Source organism: Zootoca vivipara, chromosome 2, assembly GCF_963506605.1.
Source record: "Zootoca vivipara chromosome 2, rZooViv1.1, whole genome shotgun sequence".
Classification (NCBI taxonomy): Eukaryota; Metazoa; Chordata; class Lepidosauria; order Squamata; family Lacertidae; genus Zootoca; species Zootoca vivipara.
In genome coordinates, this window is record NC_083277.1 from 111,753,656 (window position 1) to 111,776,510 (window position 22,855).

Below are 22,855 nucleotides of genomic sequence, written 5' to 3' on the forward strand. Positions count from 1 at the left end.
CTTGGTGTGATTGTGAGTGTATTTTTTAATGTGTAAATCAATAAAGTTTATTTTTTAAAAAATGAAACCCTGGATTGCTGCTGGCTAGTTTGAGTACTTAGGCAATACAAAGATTGATACACCAATGGTCTGACTTGGTGTAAAAGGTGTTTCCTATATTCTTAGATGGTCTCTCAGGTCCACATCTGTCACTGCGATGACAAAGTCCAGGATTTCCATGTTGTAAGTGTGACCATGCTTCAAATATAACCAGAGATCAGATATAAAAGAAATAGGTTTCATTGTGTTCAATGGTACTTATTCTCAGGAAACTGATTAGGACTGCAGCCTTATTCACAAACTGGGTAGTAGGCAGGGAGTACTGTATAGAAAAGGGTAATTCATATTACCTTACTTTGTGTAATCACAATCTCAACAAAGCTGGCAAAGGTCAGTTGACTAGAATTACTGAGGTATTGTTTTCTACAGTTATGTCATTTTGTCCTACGTTTGTAAGCAAACAAGAAAAAAGTTACTTCCAGTTTTGCACTCACATCCATTGTCCCATGGAATGGCCCATTTTCTCCGACCAGAGACGTTCACATTGTAAAGAGGATTAAAATATTTATTCCCCAAACATTCATGAATAGTACATTCAAACTGTCACATCAGATTTTAGACAACAGTGACGTAGCTTTAAAAAAAAAAAAGTTGAGAAATTCAAGCAAGTACTCTAGTCTAGAGTACAGAACAGAAAAGGAGACAATGACCCAAACGGCTAGATAAAATAGCACTTCAAAAAAGAGAGAGAAACTGTTTCTTCTGAACATTTTATTGGCTTTCGAGAAATTGTTTTAAGTTTGGCAAAATGATTTTCTTAGTGTTTAAATGCCATCTTATCTTCCTTTCAAAACTTTTAGTATTCCATTTACAATGCAGACTATTCTGCAGATTCCTTTAGCTAACTGAAACCAGGGCAATCAACAGCTTCCCGGGAGCCCTTGAACCTAATAGGCCCCTTAAATGTTAGGAGAGAGGAACTAGGACATGGAGCACAGCAATGATTAACCCCAAAAGAGGTGACAGGGGGTAGTCTGAGTAGCTTTCTTACTTCACACAGGGTCTGGGCCAGTTTAGAGGCAACCACACCGTACATCTCTGACCCTGGCTGGGCCTTCCACCAAATGAGAACCAGCCTGACAGGCCCCAGAAAATATGCCCAGCACTGCCAGCCTTTGATGCCAACCATGCTGAGATATGCTGGAATAAAAACCATATATCTATTTAAAGTTTTCTGCACAATAACAGAAATTAAAATATAACAGAATCCTCATTTTTCATAATTTAGATTTGGGCATGGTTTATTATTATTTTTGAGGTTTATTTTTTGTTGTTTAAAAGCTTCTTCTCAATTTAGCCACACGTCTAAATCTAACAACATCATTACATCTACAGAAACCTAGCTACAGGATGCTGTAAGTTATAATATCAATCAAGAATATGTTGGGGGGATACAGCAACAGTGCCATTTCATTGGCCTGTCTGGATAGTCACTCGGTTTGGCTCAGAAAAAGTGGCATAAATTCTGTTTGTTTGTCTGGGTCCTTACAAAACATCCCATAAAACCCAAGAGCCTTATGGAAATTGAAACACAACCTGTCATTTAGCCCACAATAATAATAATTTAACAAGCCACTCGGTCAAGAGTAGTTTCATAGATTTTGTCACAAGTCCACAATAAATAGTTTGAAACCAGAGATTGGGAACCTGTGGACTTTCAGAGGTTGATGGACAACTCCCACCATCCCAACCATTGGCCATATTGGCTGGGACTGATGGGAATTGGAGTCCAACAGCCCTTGAAGGGTCACAGCTTTCAACCCCCTCCTTTAAGGGTTCTAGACTTCGTTTTCTTAGAAGGGAGTTAAACTCAAGGACACATGCACCTGTAGCACAGGAACATGTCATCTGTGAAGTTAAAATGGAGCAATGAAACGCAATCAGGTTAAAAGATGGTCAGGCAGACATGTTAATTTCCTGCGAAGAGTGAGATTATCCAGCAATCCTGAAAAAAAAACAAGTTTGACCTGGGATTATCAGCATAAACGCACCGGAGACCCTCACCCGGTACTTGGCATCGCATGTTAAAAAGAACATTTAAGTGGCTAAAATACAAATTGGGTTTCGTAGAATTCAGAGTCTCTGCATCCATAGCCCGGCCACCCGTCTCTTCTCAGTGTCAGCTGCTCTGCCTCAGAGCTGATCAGAAGGAGGCAAAGGTTAACACAGCAGGCCGTGGAGAGAAGGGACAGAAAAGCAACCCCAAATCCTGTGCTTGTTATCTCTTGCTGCTTCGCCGTGTCTCTTTGCCATTGCTGACTGGGTTAGAGGATGACCCTGATGAGCTTCCACTCTGGTGGTTGGGCTGGCTCCGGGTGATGCGGCCGCTGGTGGGGTGAGAGGGGGCACTAGGTGTGTGGGTGGAGCTGCCAGATCCAGTGGTGATCAACCCGTTGCCATTCTGGTTGTCAGTGACTAAAAGGAGGGGAGGGGAGGGGAAAGGAGAACAGAAAAATCTTACTGGGACCCACAGAGATGGAGCCAGCAAATCCATTAGTATTCCTGCTGGGAATTAAGTGAAAAGAGTCTTATACTTGTAGTTTTCGGAATAAAGTAGCTGGTAGATGGGAAATGTGGCATTTTCAGTTGAATGCTAGATGCATTCAAGTGTGTGGAATACACAATGCTATATAGATCAGCTCTCACTGCTAGGTTTGCAGGAGGGAGAGAAAGAGCAAAGTATTTACAGTATTTCATTTTAGAGAAGGGAAGCCTTTGTGCAACGCTGTGGTATAATATACGGTCAGAACATTTCTGCTGATAGATGCTGCTTTTAGAAGCTATAGGACTGATCCAATAAATAAGTAACTGATTCAATAAATAAATACAGTGGAACCTCGGTTTATGAACGCGATCCATTCCACGAAGGCGTTTGTAAACGGAGGCATTCGCTCCCCAAAGGCATGCTTCTGCACATGCGCGAGCTGCGCAGATTGTGTCTGCGCATCCGACGCCGCGGAACCCAGATGTAAACACTTCCGGGTCTGCGATGTTCATAAACGGAGGCGTTCGTAAATGGGACTGTTTGTAAACCGAGGTACCACTGTACCTAGTTTTGGTTTTAATTTAAAATTACCAGTTGCCAATTTAAAAAGAAAAGAGTGCTAGCTTCAAAGGAAAGGTTTTCCTTAGGGATGCGATAGGAAAGGGTTAAATTCCCCCCCCCACAGCTTGCTGTAATTCCAGCAATTATTAGCAACTTCCCCCACTCCATTGATACTATTTGAATTTAAAAAAACCCCAAACTGTACATTAAACACGAAGATATATTTAATGGGCAGTATTCAACTGCTGAAACCTGTCAGCACAAGGGTTTTGTCTATGCAATGTGGCTCTTCACCCCGGCCACGTTCCATTGTGTGCGCCCTGCACCCTCGTCAAATCTGCCCCAGAGGGTTTGAGGAACCCCTAGGGCAGATTTAGGAGGCACAATGGGGGGGAAGGGGAGAGAAGGGGATAACATTCCATTGCAGAAGCATACATCTTTGTGCTGACAGAACATCCATGTAATATCACATTGGGTACAATCCATTGCCATGTCCAATTTGACCCTTAGATAGGCCATGAGTCAAATGTTGGCCATTTCCAGGCTAAATAACACCATGAGGCTCGGGGCACAAAATCCTGACATGCACGACTTGTGCTTCTCTCACCTGTAGGGATCAGTTTTGCTCAATGGTACTAGGAAGTGCAAGATCATTTTCTGCTTACCTGCTGATGACGTGGAAGGCCCTGGTGTGGTTTGGGAGGCTGTGGGTGCAGCGCTGTCATTCTGTGTCTGTCGAAGAAAGCAAAAGTCTACTAAAAAAAATTTTTATACAGAAGTTCCACAGATACAACAGCCATGGGCAGAGGAGAGGGGGGGAAAGTTTACAGAAGTATGCTGAAATCAAACCTAACTACAGCTGTGTACACACCATATATTTAAAGCACATGACTTTCCCCAAAGAATCCTGGGAATTGTAGTTTACCTCTCACAGCACCCTTAAGCTACAATATTCTTGAGGGTTGGTGTATGTGCTTTAAACATATGATGTGTACACAGCCTGAGATGAATATATATAGAAGGAAAAGGAAAATGTTTTATAGGTCAGTTGTGCAGAAAAACAGAGGTTCTCGGACGAGGGAGCAGGGCTAGAGTGGTTACTGTCTTCCCAAAGGACTTGTAATGTATCCACACTCATCTAGGCAAAGTGGATCTTGGAAGATGTTATCTTGCACCCTAGAGAGAGAGAGAGGGAGCACATCTACATGCTAAGGAAGTCAACTCCATCTCGGTCATCCTAATTCACTCTCGAGTCAGATCCAGTAAGGCAATCCAGAAGAATTGCCAAATCCATAACTGAGAAGACCTGACATCAGGATCCATAAGACAGAGAAACCAGTAGGAGAACACTTCAATCTCCCAGGACATTCTATACAAGATCTCAAAGCAGCTGTTTTATTACAGAAAAATTTCAGGAACAGACTGGAAAGAGAAGTTGCTGAATTGGAACTCATTACCAAGCTTAAAACCATGGAGCCACCTGGGATGAATAAAGACATCGGATTCTTATCTCATTATGCATGATCAAGCTTTCTTTAGCGCCTCAGCCCTTGCTCCCCCCCCCAGGACTAATTGCAGTCATCAGCAGTTGTTAACAGCCATCTACAGGTTTACCACTCCCATCAGCCCATCACCCATCCATATATATATATATATATATATATATATATATATATATATATATATATATATGGGTCTGACACTTCTGTTTCAAATGTATCTGAAGAAAGCTCACGCACACGAAAGCTCATACCAAAATAAAAACTTAGTTGGTCTTTAAGGTGCTACTGAAGGATTTTTTTATTTTGCTTCGACTCAGACCATCACGGCTACCTACCTGTAATGAGAAGACCTCCGTGTACACCAAAATGGGAAAACCCTTCTCTTTGCAGCTTCACCCCCTCACTGTGATGGGTAAAATTTGTGCTTTCCATGCTGCTCTTAAGATACAGAAATGCTCCCAGGTTCTGGACCTGAGACCTTACGGCAGGGGTCCCCAGACTTACCGGCGTTTGGGCCGGTTCCCACCGCGCCGATCGCGCGGCGGGCCGGAGGACGGGGGAGCGCGCGCCTGTGCAGCGGCGCGCTTCCAGGGTGGAAAAAGCGCCAAAAATCCGTTGTGCGCATGTGTATGGGCCTCCCCCGACCCAGAAGTGCACCAGAAATGACCTCTTCCCGGTCGGGAGAGGCCCATACGCATGCGCACAAAGGATTTTCAGCGTTTTTTCCCGACCCGGAAGAGCGCTGCCGCGCTGCGCGCCATAAGAGCGGGTGGCGGGCGGCGGGGGTCGTCGCGGGCCGGATTGGCAGGCCAATTGGGCCGCATCCGGCCCCCGGGCCGTAGTCTGGGGACCCTGCCTTACGGGCTTGCTTCCTGAAAGATTAAGGTGTATAACCCTTAACACCCACCGTAGCTTTCATTTTCTCGAAGCAAGGAAATGCAACAGCTGCCCATAGCAAAATACAGTATAAAAATAAGCATTGGGGTATAGAGGAGAGCTGCACTGAGTGTAGGCGGTCACGAGAATTTGGAGTGATGCTTTGATGCATTTTCCTGCGGTAAAGGGAGGCATAAACACCCCTTGTGGTTGGGTCAGGAAGAAGCCCCTCCTTCAAAACTCATTTCATCCCAGCATTAGTTAATAATCCTGATACTCACATTTTTGTTTTGCGACTGCTGGGCGACATATTCAGGGTTTGGCTCACTGAAATTTGGCACTTCTGAGTAAACCATACAAAACCTAGAACAGGAGAGGCAGTAGATAAAATGCAGCTGTCAGTCCATTTTGACAAATGTCTGTCCAAAGTGGCTGGGGGAACCCAGCCAGATGGGCTGGTATAAATACATTATTATTATTATTATTATTATTATTATTATTATTATTATTATTATTATTATTATATTCTCCCTCTCCCTACATGCATTCACCTCTACACAGGCAGTGAGGGATGGTAACCACATGCCAATTGGTAGTAATAATTTATGCCTGGCCCTAGATTAATGCCAGACAGCAACAAACCCGAACTTTGACAATATCCTTTGAAGCATATACAGTGGTGCCTCGCTAGATGAATTTAATTCGTTCCACGGGTCTTTTCTTATATGAAAAATTCATCTAGCGAATCCCATAGGAATGCATTGATTTTTTTTTGCCAATGCATTCCTATGGGAAACCGGGATTCGCTAGACGAATTTTTCGTAAAACGAATTCGTCTAGCGAGGCAACCTCCACTCGAAAAATCCTTTTATTAAGCGGAAATTTCGTTAAGCAGGGCATTCGTTAAGCAAGGCACCACTGTACTTCCATAAGAATGGGGAAGCCAGGGCTGCAGGAGGGAAGGTAAAATAATATCTCAAGCTGTCAAAATCAAAACCTGACAGCATGCATATTTTTTTTCTAGGCTATGAGTAATCTAATGTCCATACTATTGAAAAGAAGAAGAAAAACATTTTCAGAAATGGGGAGCAGCAGCTGTGCAAGCTCACTCAACAGAGTTTCCATTAAAGGCAGCAGCAGGTGGGAACAACCCGAAGACCCCCAACCACAATTATAAGCCACCATCAACCCCCACCAATATTACCCATATAATTAAAAGGTAAAGGGACCCCTGACCATTAGGTCCAGTCGTGACCGACTCTGGGGTTGTGGCGTTCATCTCGTTTTATTGGCCGAGGGAGCTGGCGTACAGCTTCCGGGTCATGTGGCCAGCATGACAAAGCCGCTTCTGGCGAACCAGAGCAGCGCACGGAAACGCCGTTCACCTTCCTGCCGGAGGAAGGTACCTATTCCTGCCGGTACCTATTTATCTACTTGCGCTTTGACGTGCTTCTGAACTGCTAGGTTGGCAGGAGCTGGGACCGAGCAACGGGAGCTCACCCTGTCACGGGGATTCGAACCACCGACCTTCTGATCAGCAAGCCCTAGGCTCTGTGGTTTAACCCACAGCGCCACCCGCGTCTGCTCATATAATTACTCGAGCATAAAAGCTCAGGAATGGTGGGTCTTTTCACAGAAACATCCTAGGGGGGGAAATGGGAATCATTTGTAAGGGAGGTAGGAAGGATGTGGTGTTTGCCTTATATTACAAATTAGTGGATATCCAAAACCAGGGAGAGTCAAGGTTCCAAAAGGACTGGAGTAAATTTGTGGACTATATGGAGAAGAACTGTAGAAGTTTAAAGACACTTCCAGGACTGAAATAAATCCTACGAATATTGTAGATGCAATAAAGGAACTGCGAGATAGGAGTGAATAAGAAAACCGAATGGGGGGAAGGAGGGAAGTCAAAGCTCGGCAGAGCAAAGAAAATTGTAAGGATTGATAAGATGTTAAGAAGAGAAATTTTGTGTTTATTATGTTTACTATGTGTTGTTGTGTATGTGATTGTATGTGTGGTTTGTTTTTGTTTAAATGTGTTTAAATGGAAAATCTAATAAATTGTTATAATAAAAAACACAAATTAGTGGATATCTTTTGAAATGCACAGAGGGGTATTTATCTTACAGAGCTAATTAAAAATAATGAGCATTTGTAGTAGAGTTATGGAGGGCGGGGGGGGGGGGAGAGATTCTTATGCAAGCAATGCCTCTCAGTGTTCAATACATTTGCTAACTGTAGCCTGAACTGTTTATTACGGTGCAGTCAGCATACAAAGTAGTCACCAGTCTTTTCTATCTTGGAAGCTGCCTCCTTGACTCATGGTGCTGATAGCCCCTGGAGCGAATACTATCCTTTAGTGGAAATCTGGCGGTGTGTCTGAACTTTAAAAAAACCAAGCATGTACCAAAGCTGCAATTCCAAAAAAGCAACATTGGCATAAGCCAAATACAGTCCTTACTCTCCAACTTTCTGCAAGTCTCCTCCACGTCCAGTGTACAAGGTCAGGCAGCCTTTGAAAACAGAAGCATACCTAAGAGAGAGAGAGAGACCATGGTTAAGAACAGCACAACATTCCTCTTATAGGTGGAAAATGCACCAGCTCAAAACAAAATACCCGATTTGGGGGTGCCGAAGCACAGTCACATAAAGTTGTTCTCCAGTTGTATGATGCATATTGTTTTATTTATAAAATTTGTTACCCCACATTTCAGTATAAAATAGCCCACCTGTCTTCTCAGTTAAGTCAACTGAGTTCCTGTGCAGTTCTGGGTACTATTGGGTATAATCTGCACATTTTTAAGTCTCATTAAAGCTAATAAGTCTTAAGATGCAATCCTATACCCACTTACCTGGGAGTAAGCTCCACTGAACTCAGTGGAACTTACTTCTGAGTAGACATGTATAGGGTTGCACTGTTAAGCACTCTTTACCTCCTCTGGGTGAAGTTCAAAATGTTGCCCTCCAGCTGCTGGGAATCAAACAAATAATAATAATAATAAAGAAATGCTCAGTTTAGCTAATTGGGGCTGGCAAAGTTGGGGCACACCAACAGTACTGCTATTCCCGTTTCGCACAGAACACCCAAGAAGATCACAGGCAGGGCAAGAGGATAATTCTCTGCACATCCTCCCTCTCTCAGATTAAAGTGTGCTCTCTCCACCCAAGATCCTGGAGCCAGCACTGCAATTCATTCTGAATTAATTTAAACACATGAAACCCTGGAAAGCCACTACCAGGCAGCACAGACAGGACTCAGGCAGATGGACTAAGAGCCTGACTTGGTTCAAGGTGACTTCCTACGCTCCTGAATGGGGTAACTGTGCCCCTGAAGGACCAGGTGCACAGCCTGGGAGTTATTTTGGACACACAGCTGTCCGTGGAGGCACAGGTCAATTCTGTCTCCAGGGCAGTTGTCTGCCAGCTCCATCTGGTACGCTGGCTGAGACCCTACCTGCCCACAGACTGTCTCGCCAGAGTGGTGCATGCTCTAGTTATCTCCCGCTTGGACTACTGTAATGCGCTCTACGTGGGGCTACCTTTAAAGGTGACCTGGAAAGCACAACTAATCCAGAATGCGGCAGCTAGACAGGTGACTGGGAGTGGCCGCCAAGACCGGTCCTGAAAGACCTACATTGACTCCCAGTATGTTTCCGAGCACAATTCAAAGTGTTGGTGCTGACCTTTAAAGCCCTAAACAGCCTCGGCCCAGTATACCTGAAGGAGCGTCTCCACCCCCACCACCTCCACCTCCGAGGGCTTTCTCGCAGTTCCATCACTGTGAAAAGAGAGGCTACAGGGAACCAGGCAGATCGCCTTCTCAGTAGTGGTGCCTGCCCTGTGGAACGCCCTCCTATCAAGGAAATAAATAACTACAGTGGTACCTCTACTTACGAATAACTCTACTTATGAATGTTTCTACTTACTAACAGAGCTCCGTCCGCCATCCTGGATGCGGTTTAGAAAGGATTTTTTCTACTTACGAATTTTTAGATAGGGTTGCTTCGACTTACGAATTTTTTCTCCCAATGCATTCCTATGGGATTCTACTTACAATTTTTTTCGACTTACGAATGTGTGTTCGGAACGCATTAAATTCGTAAGTAGAGGTACCACTGTATCTTACTTTTAGTAGACATCTGAAGGCAGCCCTGTTTAGGGAAGTTTTAAATATTCTGTTGGGAGCCACCTAGAGTGGCTGGGGAAACCCAGCCAGATGGGCAGGGTATAAATAAATAAGTTGTTGTTGTTGTTGTTGTTGTTGTTGTTGTTGTTGTTGTTGTTATGGGATGTGTCTTGTGCAAGGAAGATAAGGGCTAAGAACGTGGACAGAAAGATTAAGCAGATGAGCTGCCCCACCTGGATTATTATAATTATAATTATCCTATGTGATCTTGAGCATATACCTGAAAAAGCCTAAAATGGGCCCAACCACCTGTTACATCTGGGGCTGGGGCTAAAGGTCCACTTGAAGAAAGGAACATCCAATTTTCCCCACTTTCTCCTTTCAGACTCCTATTGGAAAGGTGGTCCATACCCTTTGGTGAGTCGGATGATGTCTCCTGGTTGGATGAGGTTGCCAACATCGTCCCACACAGAGATGTTTATGCTGCCAGTTTTGTCGGCTACTTTACATGTCCGCACTTCATGGCCATCCTTGGTCTTGGTAACCCGGCCTGGTGGTAGGAATGGTTAGCAAAATTCACGGTTACCAAAATTCAAGGCAGCTAAAAGGGTGTTTCTGCTTTCAGGCCAGAAAAGTACAGGCTGGGAAGCAGCGAGTGCTCCCTGCCAATCCCACCCCATGGAAACATTTGCAGAGTGCAGCTCTTTATCACAAGAAGAAGAAGAAGAAGAAAATGAAACACTCCTGGAAAGGGGGAGAGGAAAGGGCACCCTCAAATTGTATGGCATCAACAAGAAAGGAACCTAGGAGTATTACTGACAATGCAAGTGATATGGATTTGCAATGCACGCTATATAAATGAGGTGACAATATTCTGACTTGCAACAGGGTGCATAAAGACAAGCTGACAGTCCAAGAAACCCACAACACTCTATAGCATAACACTTTCTGAATCCAGATAAAAACACTGTGCTAAAAGCAAGAGGCAAGAGTAAAAGATCCTTAGATTCCTCCATAAGCTGCAGTCAGCCTGACAGGAATCCAGTCTGCTTCTGCATTTCAAAGAATCCTATTCAGAAATACTAATAGTGATATGCAATGTCACCTTTCTCACGGTACATTGGCTACTGCTAGAAGGAAGTCCATGTGCACCCCAATTAATAGAGTAAGATAATGTGATGGTTCTATGTCTTTTAATATGATTCTGTGAAACAAGGAAGCAGATGGACCTCTCAGCTATACTGCATCAGGTTTTTAAAGCATGTTAGCCATTGTCATCCACAGAGCACTCACCTGTTTCCAGAACAATGAATATAAGATTGAGGTTTTTCAAGCCTGGTTTAATGTCCTTCACCAATGTTTCTGTCGTCATGTTGAATGGCTTTTGATTTCCAGTATCTGAGTAAACAATTTATTATTATTATTATTATTATTATTATTATTATTATTATTATGTCTTAATGTCCAGAAAACAGAACAAACGAAAAAGGTGCTGACTGCAGTAGATAATAATAAAACCTTTTTAACCTTGAGCAGAGGCACTGTTATTTTGTGACTCCCTCTAAGGACACAGAAAGCCATGTTTCAAACGTGTCCAAAAATCAGAGGTTCCACCATGTAGACACAAATACAGCTGCTATCCCTAGCTTCCAGAATTAGACTGTCCAAATTTTATCAGTTTCAAGATGTTTTGTATTACTCTGTCCCCCCATCATTCTGTGTGAAAACTTCCGCGAATCAACAATTTTGCTCAGAATGCCAAGAATTATTTTTTAAGTAAAATTAGCAAAAATATACAGAAAACATTCAAATCTCTGCTGGAAATGCAAGAAAGAGGTGGGGACATTATACCACATATGGTGGCGATGTGAGGTGGTTAGACAATTCTGGAATGAGATACACGAGGAGATTTAAAAAATCTTCAGGTGTTCCATTTTAAAAAAAACAACCAAAGTCATATTTACTGAGTTTATTAACAAGGATAAAAGGAACATATTTCTTTATTTAACCGCAGTGGCAAGAATTTTAGTGGCGAAGTATTGGAAAAGTACCAGAAGTGACAGAATGGCAAGTTAAGATCTGCGAGTTTGCCAAACTGGCAAAAATGACTGCAGCAATTAGGGGCTGCTCTACCCAAAAAACCAATACAGAATGGAAATGTGTAGGGAAATACATGAAAAATATGGAGTTAATGCAGAACTTCTAATAGGCAATTGTTAAGTATGTAAGGATAAAAGAAGCAATCACAATTTACCAGACATTATAGAAATAAGCTCTCATGCCAGTTTATTGTTGTAAAGCAACTAGAAACAATTTAGAAATAAGACAGAAAAACCAGTAGGAGAACACTTCAATCTCCCAGGACATTCTATACAAGATCTCAAAGCAGCTGTTTTATTACAGAAAAATTTCAGGAACAGACTGGAAAGAGAAGTTGCTGAGTTGGAACTCATTACCAAGCTTAAAACCATGGAGCCACCTGGGATGAATAAAGACATTGGATTCTTATCTCATTATGCATGATCAAGCTTTCTTTAGCGCCTCAGCCCTTGCTTTTCCCCCCAGGACCAATTGCAGCCACCAGCAGTCATTAACAGCCATCTACAGGTTTACCACTCCCATCAGCCCATCACCCATTCCCATCACCCCCACCCCCCACCCCCTGTATATACATAAGGGTTTGGTGGATTCTGTTTCAGTGTAACTGACGAAGTGTGCATGCACACGAAAGCTCATACCAAAATAAAAACTTAGTTGGTCTTTAAGGTGCTACTGAAGGAATTTTTTTTTATTTTGCTTCGACTCAGACCAACACGGCTACCTACCTGTAACTAGAAACAATTTAGTGATGGTAAGATCTCACACGGGTGAAGGGAAACAATGGGGAGGAGGGGAGGGATAGATAGTATTTAAGAAATAAAATAACCTATGTGAGAGAAAAGGATATAATAGATTCTTACAGAATAGCAACACAATGTAACTAGAACAGAAGCTAAATGAAAAAGTGAATGTTTTCTTATGTATTTATTATTATTATTCCTTGTTGGAAGAAGCTTATGTTGCCTTAGTTTCTCTCTTTTCCCCTTTCCCCTTTTATAATGTGTTGCTTGTATATGGTGTAATTCTCTGTATGTGCAGAATAAAAAAAGGGGGGAAAGAAGAAAGAAGAATGATTTTTTAAAGAAATCTGGTATATGTCAGTTGATATCAAAGAACAGGTGGCCAACCTGTGGACTTTCAGATGTTGTTTCTGCCCCAGGCATCGTGGCCAGTCATCAGAAATGCTGGGAGCTGTAGACCAGCAACATTTGGGGGTGTGGGGGGGGGAGTACAGGTTATCCACATCATATAGAAATTAGACGAGACCAATTTATAAACAGAAAGGCAGTTATGAAAATATCCCTCAAATGTGAGAAAAATATACTATTTTGCTTAGCTCCAGTCTCAGATTTTGGATTTTGTGTTCATGGCATTTTGATTTTTGAAATAGATTAACGTCAGATCAATTGCCCTGGTCACATTATTTTTAAAAAACTCGACAGACAGAAACGCCAAAAAAAACCCAAACCCCAACACAACCACTTTCTGGAGATGTTGTTTTGAGTTTGTAAAAGAACCCCATTCTGACGCCACAATATCTTTAACCATTAACTTTAAAAGAGCTTTGACAATCTTTGAACTCAAGCAGATGATCACCCTTTTTTACACACTCCCAGATTTACAGCGAATAACATGATTTGAAGAGTGCCATTCAATGAACAAGTAAAATGTCAACAAACTATTCTCTTCAATTTCTGTGTCTGCTCATGCACAAATTCCAGCAACACCTAAAGCTCTATAGCTACTGTTATTGCTATGGATGTGAATACTCTATTTTTATGCAAATTATAAACCCACCCTGGGTATCAGTTTAAAGGGTCCACGTTGATCTTTATTACCTGTTTTGAGCACCATACACGAAAGACTTCTTTGGCATGTGTAGAAGACTGGTTTCAAGAAAACGGGTATAGCATCCTTGCTTGTGTTACAGTTCACACATGCCTGGAAGGAAAAGACACCTTGCTTTTTGCAGATCTTCAACCACCGATCTGATCAACACATGCAAAACTGATCTCCTGGGTATTTATTTTTGCAGTACCGGTAGGTTTCCCTTCTGGGTTACGCAAAGATCGATAGGCTGATACTTAAAGCAAATTTCTGCACCGTGGTTAATATTCAAACGGGAGGAAAATAAGTTTAAAACTACATGACCCTCAAGGTCCCTTTCAGCTCTACAGTTCCATGAATATATGATTGTAAGTTAGTAAATATACTGGTGAGCAGTTCCCCAACCGCCTCCCGCCACCCCCACGAAACATGGATTCAACCAGCCCTGCAACATGCACCTATATTTTCTCCTGCCGTACGCAAAGTACAGGAGAGCTTATTAAACTCCCACATTCTCCTTACCAACCATTCCGAGTCTATTAATTACATTTCGAATAAAAGAGGATCACGACCACCACTTTCCCAGTGAAACAGACCTGGAGGAACGTTGGGTTGCAGACATTCCAGGAAGTATCCTGCAGCGTCCTGCGCAGCCAATCGCGTGGCGAGGCTTTCCTTCGACATGCAGGAATGTTCCAATCTTTCAACCAATTGGAGGCAAATAAAGTATTAAAGTGACAGTATCACCAACTGATGCATTTAAAAAATGCATAGCAGGGGGTGCTATGAAATTCTTCGAGAATAATTTCCAGCTATTTTGCACTTGATGCTCCGAAGGCTTGACTTTTCAAGTTAGTTGAACGAATCATGCATGAATGAATGCATTAAATAGATATATATTTCCAACGCAGAAAGATACTCATGTAAGCACTGGGTTCTACATAAATATCATGACCACTCATAGAATTTAAGGAAAAATAAAGCAGAAGTGATGCTGCTAATATGATACACTTTTGGCCTTGATCTTTATTGGCATGTCTGAAATGATGCACTTTTTGCACTGTGGTTGTTTTGTGTTGTCAAACTTGTGGGTTGATTCACACAGCATTCATGGTATGACAAAATGTGCATACATGACAATTCAGCAGATGGTGTACAGCCAGATCAGCGCATGCCACAACGTTTTCAAAAGATGGTTGGTTTCTATCACTGTGAGTTCCTTCTTCATTCTTGATAGAGGTATCTGGTTTAGAAACCATCACAGACCCCCCCCCCAATGTCCCTATTTTTCCAGGGACACTTGGATATCCTAGCTTCTTATTTGATCCCAGAATGTCCTGCTTTTCCTTAGGACATCACTATTTTCATCAGAGAAATGTTGGAACATATGGTAAGATGTCCCTATTTTCACTGGAGAAAAGTTGGAGGGCATGGAGTTATCTGACCCCCAAGCCATCTGAAGGCAGCCCTCTCTTTTCATTAGGTAAATTTTAAAAGGGTTGAAACAAACAAACAAAAATTCATTCCAGTAGCACTTTAGAGACCAACTAAGTTTGTCATTGGTATGAACTTTTGTGTGCATGCACACTTCTTCAGATACCATGCACACGAAAGCTCATACCAATGACAAACTTAGTTGGTCTCTAAGGTGCTACTGGAAGGATTTTTTAAAAAACAAATTCCGACTACTGTATGTCAGACCAACACGGCTACCTACGGTACCTGTACAAGGAATGTGGATAATGCCTAATTATTCTGATCTCAGAGGCTGCTCTTGTAAGGTCAAATGTAGGGTTCACCCCGATCGTGGAGGATTCGAGCCGCCGGCATTCAGAACGGCAATTCCGAGAGGCTCAGTGGTTTAGACCACAGCGCCACCCGCCGCGACCCCCCCCCCCTCCATCTGTGGATTCAGTCTCTCGAGACTCGAGTCATTTCCAGCGGGATCAAACAGAAACGCGGCATTCTAAGCATCAGTCTCCATCTAGTCCCCGACACGCCCATAGCGAAAGGACCACGCCCACCCGCTCTTTTCTCTCGTCTGGAGAAGGCGGGCAACCTAACCACAAAGCCCCGCCATTGGCTAGAGCGGTCGTGGCTCGGGCTACTTCGCTATGTGGGCGGGGTCCCGCATCCGGGTTGAATCTGGCGTGTTTCCGGCGGCGGCGGGGTGGGGAAAAAAAGAAGAAAATAGAAGGGAATTTCGGGGTTGCGGAGCGACGGCGGATTCCGAGCGGGGCCTAGCGAGTGCTTGAAGCGGGTGCAGGTGGCGGAGAGGGAGCCTGGTCTCGCGTATGCGGCGAGGTGACGTTGGAGGGCGGGCGTGTTTTTGTTTCTGAGGTAAGTGGGGGCGCCTGAGAGGAAATGAAGGGAGGGATGGGCGGGGAGGGGAGACTGCCTGAGCTCCCGTTGGTGGCGGTTATCTGGGAGTCCGCGTCTGAGGGGGCCGTTGGCAGTGTCGCGCGGATGGTGGGAGACCCCGACTGAGGCTCCTCTTTCTTCCCCCCACCCTTTGCACATTTCGCAAATGCTGGGCTGCCCCCCACCCCAATTTGGACTCGGTGGGGCTTACCTCTGAGCGCACCAGGCTTGTGCTGCAAAGGGGAAACCTGGGGTTTGAGGAGAGAAGCTGGTGAGCTATGGCCGTTTCGTAGAACCGTGGAGATGCAAAGGGACACCCGAGGGTCATCTAGTCCAGCCCCATTTTGCCCAACTCGGGGCTCGAACTCACGACCTGAGGTTAATGTAACTCTGCCGACTGAGTTATCCCAGAGGCTTCGGGTCTGTTTGTGTGTAATGTAGCTTATACGCAGTCTTGCAAACTGCCTTGAGAACTTGGTTATTCGGTTGATACGTAATTCCGTGGTTTTGTTTTGTTTTTTAAAGAAAAAAGCAAGCCATCAATATCTGGTCATCAGGGTAATGGGGCGTGCGGAGGGGGTGGGGCGCCTCGACAGCCACGGTATTCAGCGGAAAATGTTTTACTTGGGACAGAGTTGGCTTCAAATCACTTCGTGGAGTTGATGGGAACTTTAAAAGATGGGTTGGGTGAGGCAAATAGGAAGAAAGAAGCCCCGTGCCATAAGCACTTTGGAGAAAGGGAGGGTCTATTAATACAGAAATATTAAGCACCAATGTAACGTGCATTATATACATAGTCTCTCTCTCTTTTTTAAACATAGAATAGGTAGCAACAAGAAAGACAGGTCCCTGCCCAGATCAGTTACGGTAGATGCATGTGCGCCCACACAGTTAAGTTTTTTAAAAAATTGGTAGAGAATCCTCCACTTATTGGGATGATTTAGAAAAGTGACTGGCTGTGTTTCTGAGGAAAGGATCTGTTGGGAAGAATTCCTGTTCTGGTGAAAGAAATTCAGGACCTGGTAGTTGAAACTTAGAAGACAAGTGAGAGCTTTTTCAGGAGGAGGGAGGGGTGTCACAAACAGCAGATAAAGCAGAATAATGTGTGGGTGGTCCAGGATAAATTATTACGAATGCACCATTATTTCATCAATGACATTGCAGAATACACACGCAAACACAACAAAAAACAAGTCTGGGAGGTCCCTTAGCGTGTTACAGATTTCTGATTGATTCTGTTAGGGCTCTTCTCCACACCTCCATTTGCCCTCCCCCCCCAAAACCCCCACAGATTACTGCTGAATTGGACCAAACAACAATCAGGTTTTCAACTGATTGTTGTTTGTTCCAATTCAGTGGTAAAGAGCATGTTTTCCCAGCAAAACCTGTGGGGCAAATGCAAAACAACTTGGACTCGTCCCTAAAAACACAGTATAAGTGGGAAATCGTAAGACGTGAGTTTTCTAGGCACAGGACAAGTGGAAATGTGGATGAGCCCTTAGTTAAAGGCTAAGGAAAAATGTTGCTGCACGCCCAACTTTCATCAGACCCAGGCATAGTTCAGTTACAGTCCCAAGAGCTTCTGAAGAGCCAGTTCCCCACCTCTGGATTACAGACCTTGACGCTAGAGCAGCGTCCTCAAATTAGAATACCCACCTGTGCATAGCTGTCAAGTTTTCCGTTTTCTCACAAGGAAGCCTATTCAGCATAAGGGAATTTCCCTTAAAAAAAGGGAGAACTTGACAGCTATGCACTTGTGTGGTTCAGCTGTTTGGTAACCTAGTTTTAACTGTTCAATGCAGGGAACTAAAATGCCAAGCACATACTGCACACAAAAAAGAAATAGTCCCTCATTTGCTTTCAAATGCTTTCAACCCCAGAAAGCATGACAACAGGGTTGAAGGAAGTTGTAGTGCAGCAATATCTGAAGGGCCCTAGATTTCCTATTCCTATGTTAGAAGGAACTAGTGGCGTGGGGAGTGCATACTAAAGCTGTGCTTAATTGAGCAAGATACTGTGCTGAAGGATCTTATGGCAAGCCATTGCTTGAGGCTGGGAGAGGAGCCCAAGGGTAGAATACCTAATGCTTCAAGGAAGTGTTCTCTCTCTAGTTTGAGCATAGATTACAACAGAGAGCTAATCATTTTATAGGCAGTTACAGGCTGTAAAGCAAATTTTTGCTGCCTAAATTCTGTTGTGCAGTAAGCAAGCAGGGGAATAACCAGGGCATTTCAAGGTCTATTCTCTCACTTGAGCTATGGTATGTGGAAGTGCAACTGCAACATCTTCATAAGTCCTCTGCCCTGTAGATGTGCTCTTGATTTGTGAAATTGTTGCACTTTAACAATTGGAATAATGAGGCTTGGAGGATACAGATAATGTCATCATTAAGCATGTAAGAAAATGGTCTGATTTGTAGCATATTATCTAAAACTTGTGAGATCTCCCTTATTTGTTGCACAAATGTTCATTGGAAAGCACAGCATAACAGTAACCCATAAGTAAAACAGTGACACGTGCATGGGGGATCTTTAACTCTTCTGAATGAATACCGTGTTTCTCATATTTTAAGGCATCCCCAAAAAATAAGCCATGACAGGATTTCTAAGGGTTGGTGAAAAATAAGACATACCCCGAAAATAAGCCATGTCGTGTAGCCCCGACCGAGCGAGAGGCGAAGGCGCGGGACCCAGCAGGAGCTCCCTGCCTGCTTCCCCGAGCCGTCGCGCATCGGGGGACAGAGCCGAAGATCGGCGGGCGCTCCTTGCTGGGCTTGACAAGCCCGGCAAACAGCGCCCGCCGACCTGTGCTGTGTGACAGGCGGGGGTGGGGGGGAAGCGGAGATCGTTCTCCGCTCTCCGCCCACCCCCGCCTGTCACCGAAGATCGGCGGGCGCTGTTTGCTGGGCTTGACAAGCCCGGCAAACAGCGCCCGCCGATCTTCGGACCTGTCCTGTGTGACAGGCGGGGGGGGGAAGCGGAGATCGTTCTCCGCTCTCCCCCCACCCCCGCCTGTCACCGAAGATCGGCGGGCGCTGTTTGCTGGGCTTGACAAGCCCGGCAAACAGCGCCCGCCGATCTTCGGACCTGTCCTGTGTGACAGGCGGGGGTGGGGGGGAAGCGGAGATCGTGCTCCGCTCTCCCCCCACCCCCGCCTGTCACCAAAGATCGACGGGCGCTCTTTGCTGGGCTTGACAAGCCCGGCAAACAGCGCCCGCCGATCTTCGGACCTGTCCTGTGTGACAGGCGGGGGTGGGGGGGAAGCGGAGATCGTTCTCCGCTCTCCCCCCACCCCCGCCTGTCACCAAAGATCGGCGGGCGCTCCTTGCTGGGCTTGACAAGCCCGGCAAACAGCGCCCGCCGATCTTCGGACCTGTCCTGTGTGACAGGCGGGGGTGGGGGGGAAGCGGAGATCGTTCTCCGCTCTCCCCCCACCCCCGCCTGTCACCAAAGATCGGCGGGCGCTCCTTGCTGGGCTTGACAAGCCCGGCAAACAGCGCCCGCCGATCTTCGGACCTGTCCTGTGTGACAGGCGGGGGTGGGGGGGAAGCGGAGATCGTGCTCCGCTCTCCCCCCACCCCCGCCTTTCACCAAAGATCGGCGGGCGCTGTTTGCTGGGCTTGACAAGCCCGGCAAACAGCGCCCGCCGACCTGTGCTGTGTGACAGGCGGGGGTGGGGGAGAAGCGGAGATCGTTCTCCGCTCTCCCCCCATCCCCGCCTGTCACCGAAGATCGGCGGGCGCTCCTAGCTGGGCTTGACAAGCCCGGCAAACAGCGCCCGCCGACCTGTGCTGTGTGACAGGCGGGGGTGGGGGGGAAGCGGAGATCGTTCTCCGCTCTCCGCCCACCCCCGCCTCTCACCAAAGATCGGCGGGCGCTGTTTGCTGGGCTTGACAAGCCCGGCAAACAGCGCCCGCCGATCTTCGGACCTGTCCTGTGTGACAGGCGGGGGTGGGGGGGGAAGCGGAGATCGTTCTCCGCTCTCTCCCCACCCCCGCCTGTCACCGAAGATCGGCGGGCGCTGTTTGCTGGGCTTGACAAGCCCGGCAAACAGCGCCCGCCGATCTTCGGACCTGTCCTGTGTGACAGGCGGGGGTGGGGGGGAAGCGGAGATCGTTCTCCGCTCTCCCCCCACCCCCGCCTGTCACCAAAGATCGGCGGGCGCTCCTTGCTGGGCTTGACAAGCCCGGCAAACAGCGCCCGCCGATCTTCGGACCTGTCCTGTGTGACAGGCGGGGGTGGGGGGGAAGCGGAGATCGTTCTCCGCTCTCTCCCCACCCCCGCCTGTCACCGAAGATCGGCGGGCGCTGTTTGCTGGGCTTGACAAGCCCGGCAAACAGCGCCCGCCGATCTTCGGACCTGTCCTGTGTGACAGGCGGGGGTGGGGGGGAAGCGGAGATCGTTCTCCGCTCTCCCCCCACCCCCGCCTGTCACCAAAGATCGGCGGGCGCTCCTTGCTGGGCTTGACAAGCCCGGCAAACAGCGCCCGCCGATCTTCGGACCTGTCCTGTGTGACAGGCGGGGGTGGGGGGGAAGCGGAGATCGTGCTCCGCTCTCCCCCCACCCCCGCCTGTCACCAAAGATCGGCGGGCGCTGTTTGCTGGGCTTGACAAGCCCGGCAAACAGCGCCCGCCGACCTGTGCTGTGTGACAGGCGGGGGTGGGGGAGAAGCGGAGATCGTTCTCCGCTCTCCCCCCATCCCCGCCTGTCACCAAAGATCGGCGGGCGCTCCTAGCTGGGCTTGACAAGCCCGGCAAACAGCGCCCGCCGACCTGTGCTGTGTGACAGGCGGGGGTGGGGGGGAAGCGGAGATCGTTCTCCGCTCTCCGCCCACCCCCGCCTGTCACCAAAGATCGGCGGGCGCTGTTTGCTGGGCTTGACAAGCCCGGCAAACAGCGCCCGCCGATCTTCGGACCTGTCCTGTGTGACAGGCGGGGGTGGGGGGGGAAGCGGAGATCGTTCTCCGCTCTCCCCCCACCCCCGCCTGTCACCAAAGATCGGCGGGCGCTCCTTGCTGGGCTTGACAAGCCCGGCAAACAGCGCCCGCCGATCTTCGGACCTGTCCTGTGTGACAGGCGGGGGTGGGGGGGGAAGCGGAGATCGTTCTCCGCTCTCCCCCCACCCCCGCCTGTCACCAAAGATCGGCGGGCGCTCCTTGCTGGGCTTGACAAGCCCGGCAAACAGCGCCCGCCGATCTTCGGACCTGTCCTGTGTGACAGGCGGGGGTGGGGGAGAAGCGGAGATCGTTCTCCGCTCTCCCCCCATCCCCGCCTGTCACCGAAGATCGGCGGGCGCTCCTAGCTGGGCTTGACAAGCCCGGCAAACAGCGCCCGCGTGCACTTTATTAAAAAATAAGACATCCCTCAAAAATAAGCCATGTCGTGTTTTTTTGAAGAAAAAATTAATATAAGACATGACTTATAATATGAGAAACACGGTATATAAGACATTACTACGGTATATCTCTTCGCCCCATCCACAAAACACCACATCTTAAGCATTTTTGGAGCAGGGTTAATGCCTGGGTTTAACTTGAGTGTGAATGGAAAGTGGTTAAGCAAAATTGGCAGCTGGGTTGCTGACCTTGACACATTTACTATGGTCTTACAGAGCAACCACTTCCCCCCGCCCCATAATCTGGTTCACCAGTGAGGGGCCATGTCAACTCAGAGACCTGCTCTATTCCCGCAGAAAGTTCTGTGGGCATATATCCACCATTGGTGTATTCTTGGTGCTAGTAGTCAGTTTTGAACTCTGAAGCAGGGAATTCCAGGAGCAGGATGGAGGCTCTTTGGATCTGCTAGATCAAAGGCCCCATTTTTCCTTGGATAGACCCCAGGAACATTCCATCTGCACTAGCATGGAGTTGAAGTAACTAATTAATTCTGTGGGGGTTGAAAATGTTGTTGTTGTTTTGCCCTAGCTGGTAGATGTTTGGATGGAGCAGGTGATTTACACACTCTCCTCACTTAGGATTGTATTCTTAAATCTACTGAACAGAATTCTGCTGTTGATGTGTAAAAAGTTACCATTTCTGTTTACTGCAACACTTTTTCACTATGATGGTATGTATGACAGCAGTAGGTGACTATATCATGACTTAAAAGTACAGAATATGATTTCTATATTACTCTTGAATTAATGTGCGGTATTTAAGGTTGGAATATAAATACTTCAGCTTGTGTTAGAATATCCTTGCTTTGAATTTAACTTCAGAACAGACATAGATCTCATGTGCTAATCCGAAAAGTTATTTTCATGAAGCATTAGCTATTAACTTTAGGTAAAAGTTATTTAGCAAAGCCTATGTAATATTAAAGCTGTGATTATGTTCTTATTTTCTATCAACAGCTAAAGTCCTAGAGATACTTTTTCACACCACTCATTTAGTAACTTTAGTGAGAATTGATGTGCAAATAAGAAAATTGATGTGCAGTTAAGAGATGACCTAATGTGTAATATTAGAGCATGTTTCCTAGATCTATTTGTTGTATGGTCTGATGTGTAATGTTTGGTCCTTGTTTCTAAAACTGTTTGCTGAGAGAATAAAGATTTATTTGAAAATGGTCTTCAAGATGACTGACTGACTTAATTCCTGGCTGTGGCTTTTGTGGCACAAACCTCTGTTTTCACTGCTAGTTCATCATCTTATGTTAAGGCAAGTGAGGAACTGCTGTCTTGCACAGATTCCTCTGTCTTTTAAAACCTCTTCTGTTGCCTTGTTACACTTTGTTTTGGTAGAGGTTTTTGCTAGTACAAGGTGACTCGGAATCCTTAAGAAGTCATTAGGATCATAGCAGTGGTGCTTTACAGCTTTGGTTTTTTTAAATTATTTATTTGTTTTGGCCCACTTTTTGACGAATCTTCAGAATGTTTGAATCTGGGGTTAACCACCCTCAGTCTAGAGTCCTATCTTGTA

The 22,855-nt window shown here is 46.0% G+C and overlaps 2 protein-coding genes across 7 annotated transcripts in view; one reads left to right on the forward strand and one right to left on the reverse strand.

The window, feature by feature from the left end:
- Positions 1 to 356: 356 nt before the first annotated feature.
- Positions 357 to 14,241, reverse strand: NABP2 (nucleic acid binding protein 2). 3 transcript variants are annotated; one of them, XM_035103772.2, is made up of 8 exons: positions 14,173 to 14,241; positions 13,588 to 13,690; positions 10,943 to 11,047; positions 10,061 to 10,199; positions 7,985 to 8,056; positions 5,805 to 5,886; positions 3,811 to 3,877; positions 357 to 2,514 (listed from the first exon to the last, which is right to left on the reverse strand). In XM_035103772.2, exons 2-8 carry the CDS (start codon positions 13,601 to 13,603, stop codon positions 2,318 to 2,320), a joined length of 678 nt encoding a protein of 225 aa, XP_034959663.1. In that variant the 5' UTR covers positions 13,604 to 13,690; positions 14,173 to 14,241; the 3' UTR covers positions 357 to 2,317. The 3 variants fall into 3 exon arrangements, with proteins under 3 accessions (XP_034959663.1, XP_034959664.1, XP_034959666.1); XM_035103773.2 differs by having other exon boundaries at positions 14,099 to 14,188; XM_035103775.2 differs by having other exon boundaries at positions 14,124 to 14,178.
- A 1,516-nt stretch (positions 14,242 to 15,757) lies between these two features.
- RNF41 (ring finger protein 41) overlaps positions 15,758 to 22,855 on the forward strand; it is a 30,086-nt gene continuing 22,988 nt past the window's right edge. For all 4 annotated transcript variants that reach the window (XM_035103776.2, XM_035103778.2, XM_035103777.2 and 1 more), the window contains exon 1: positions 15,758 to 15,916. The gene's annotated coding sequence lies outside the window, so the exon portion shown is untranslated. The remainder of the gene's footprint in view (positions 15,917 to 22,855) is intronic.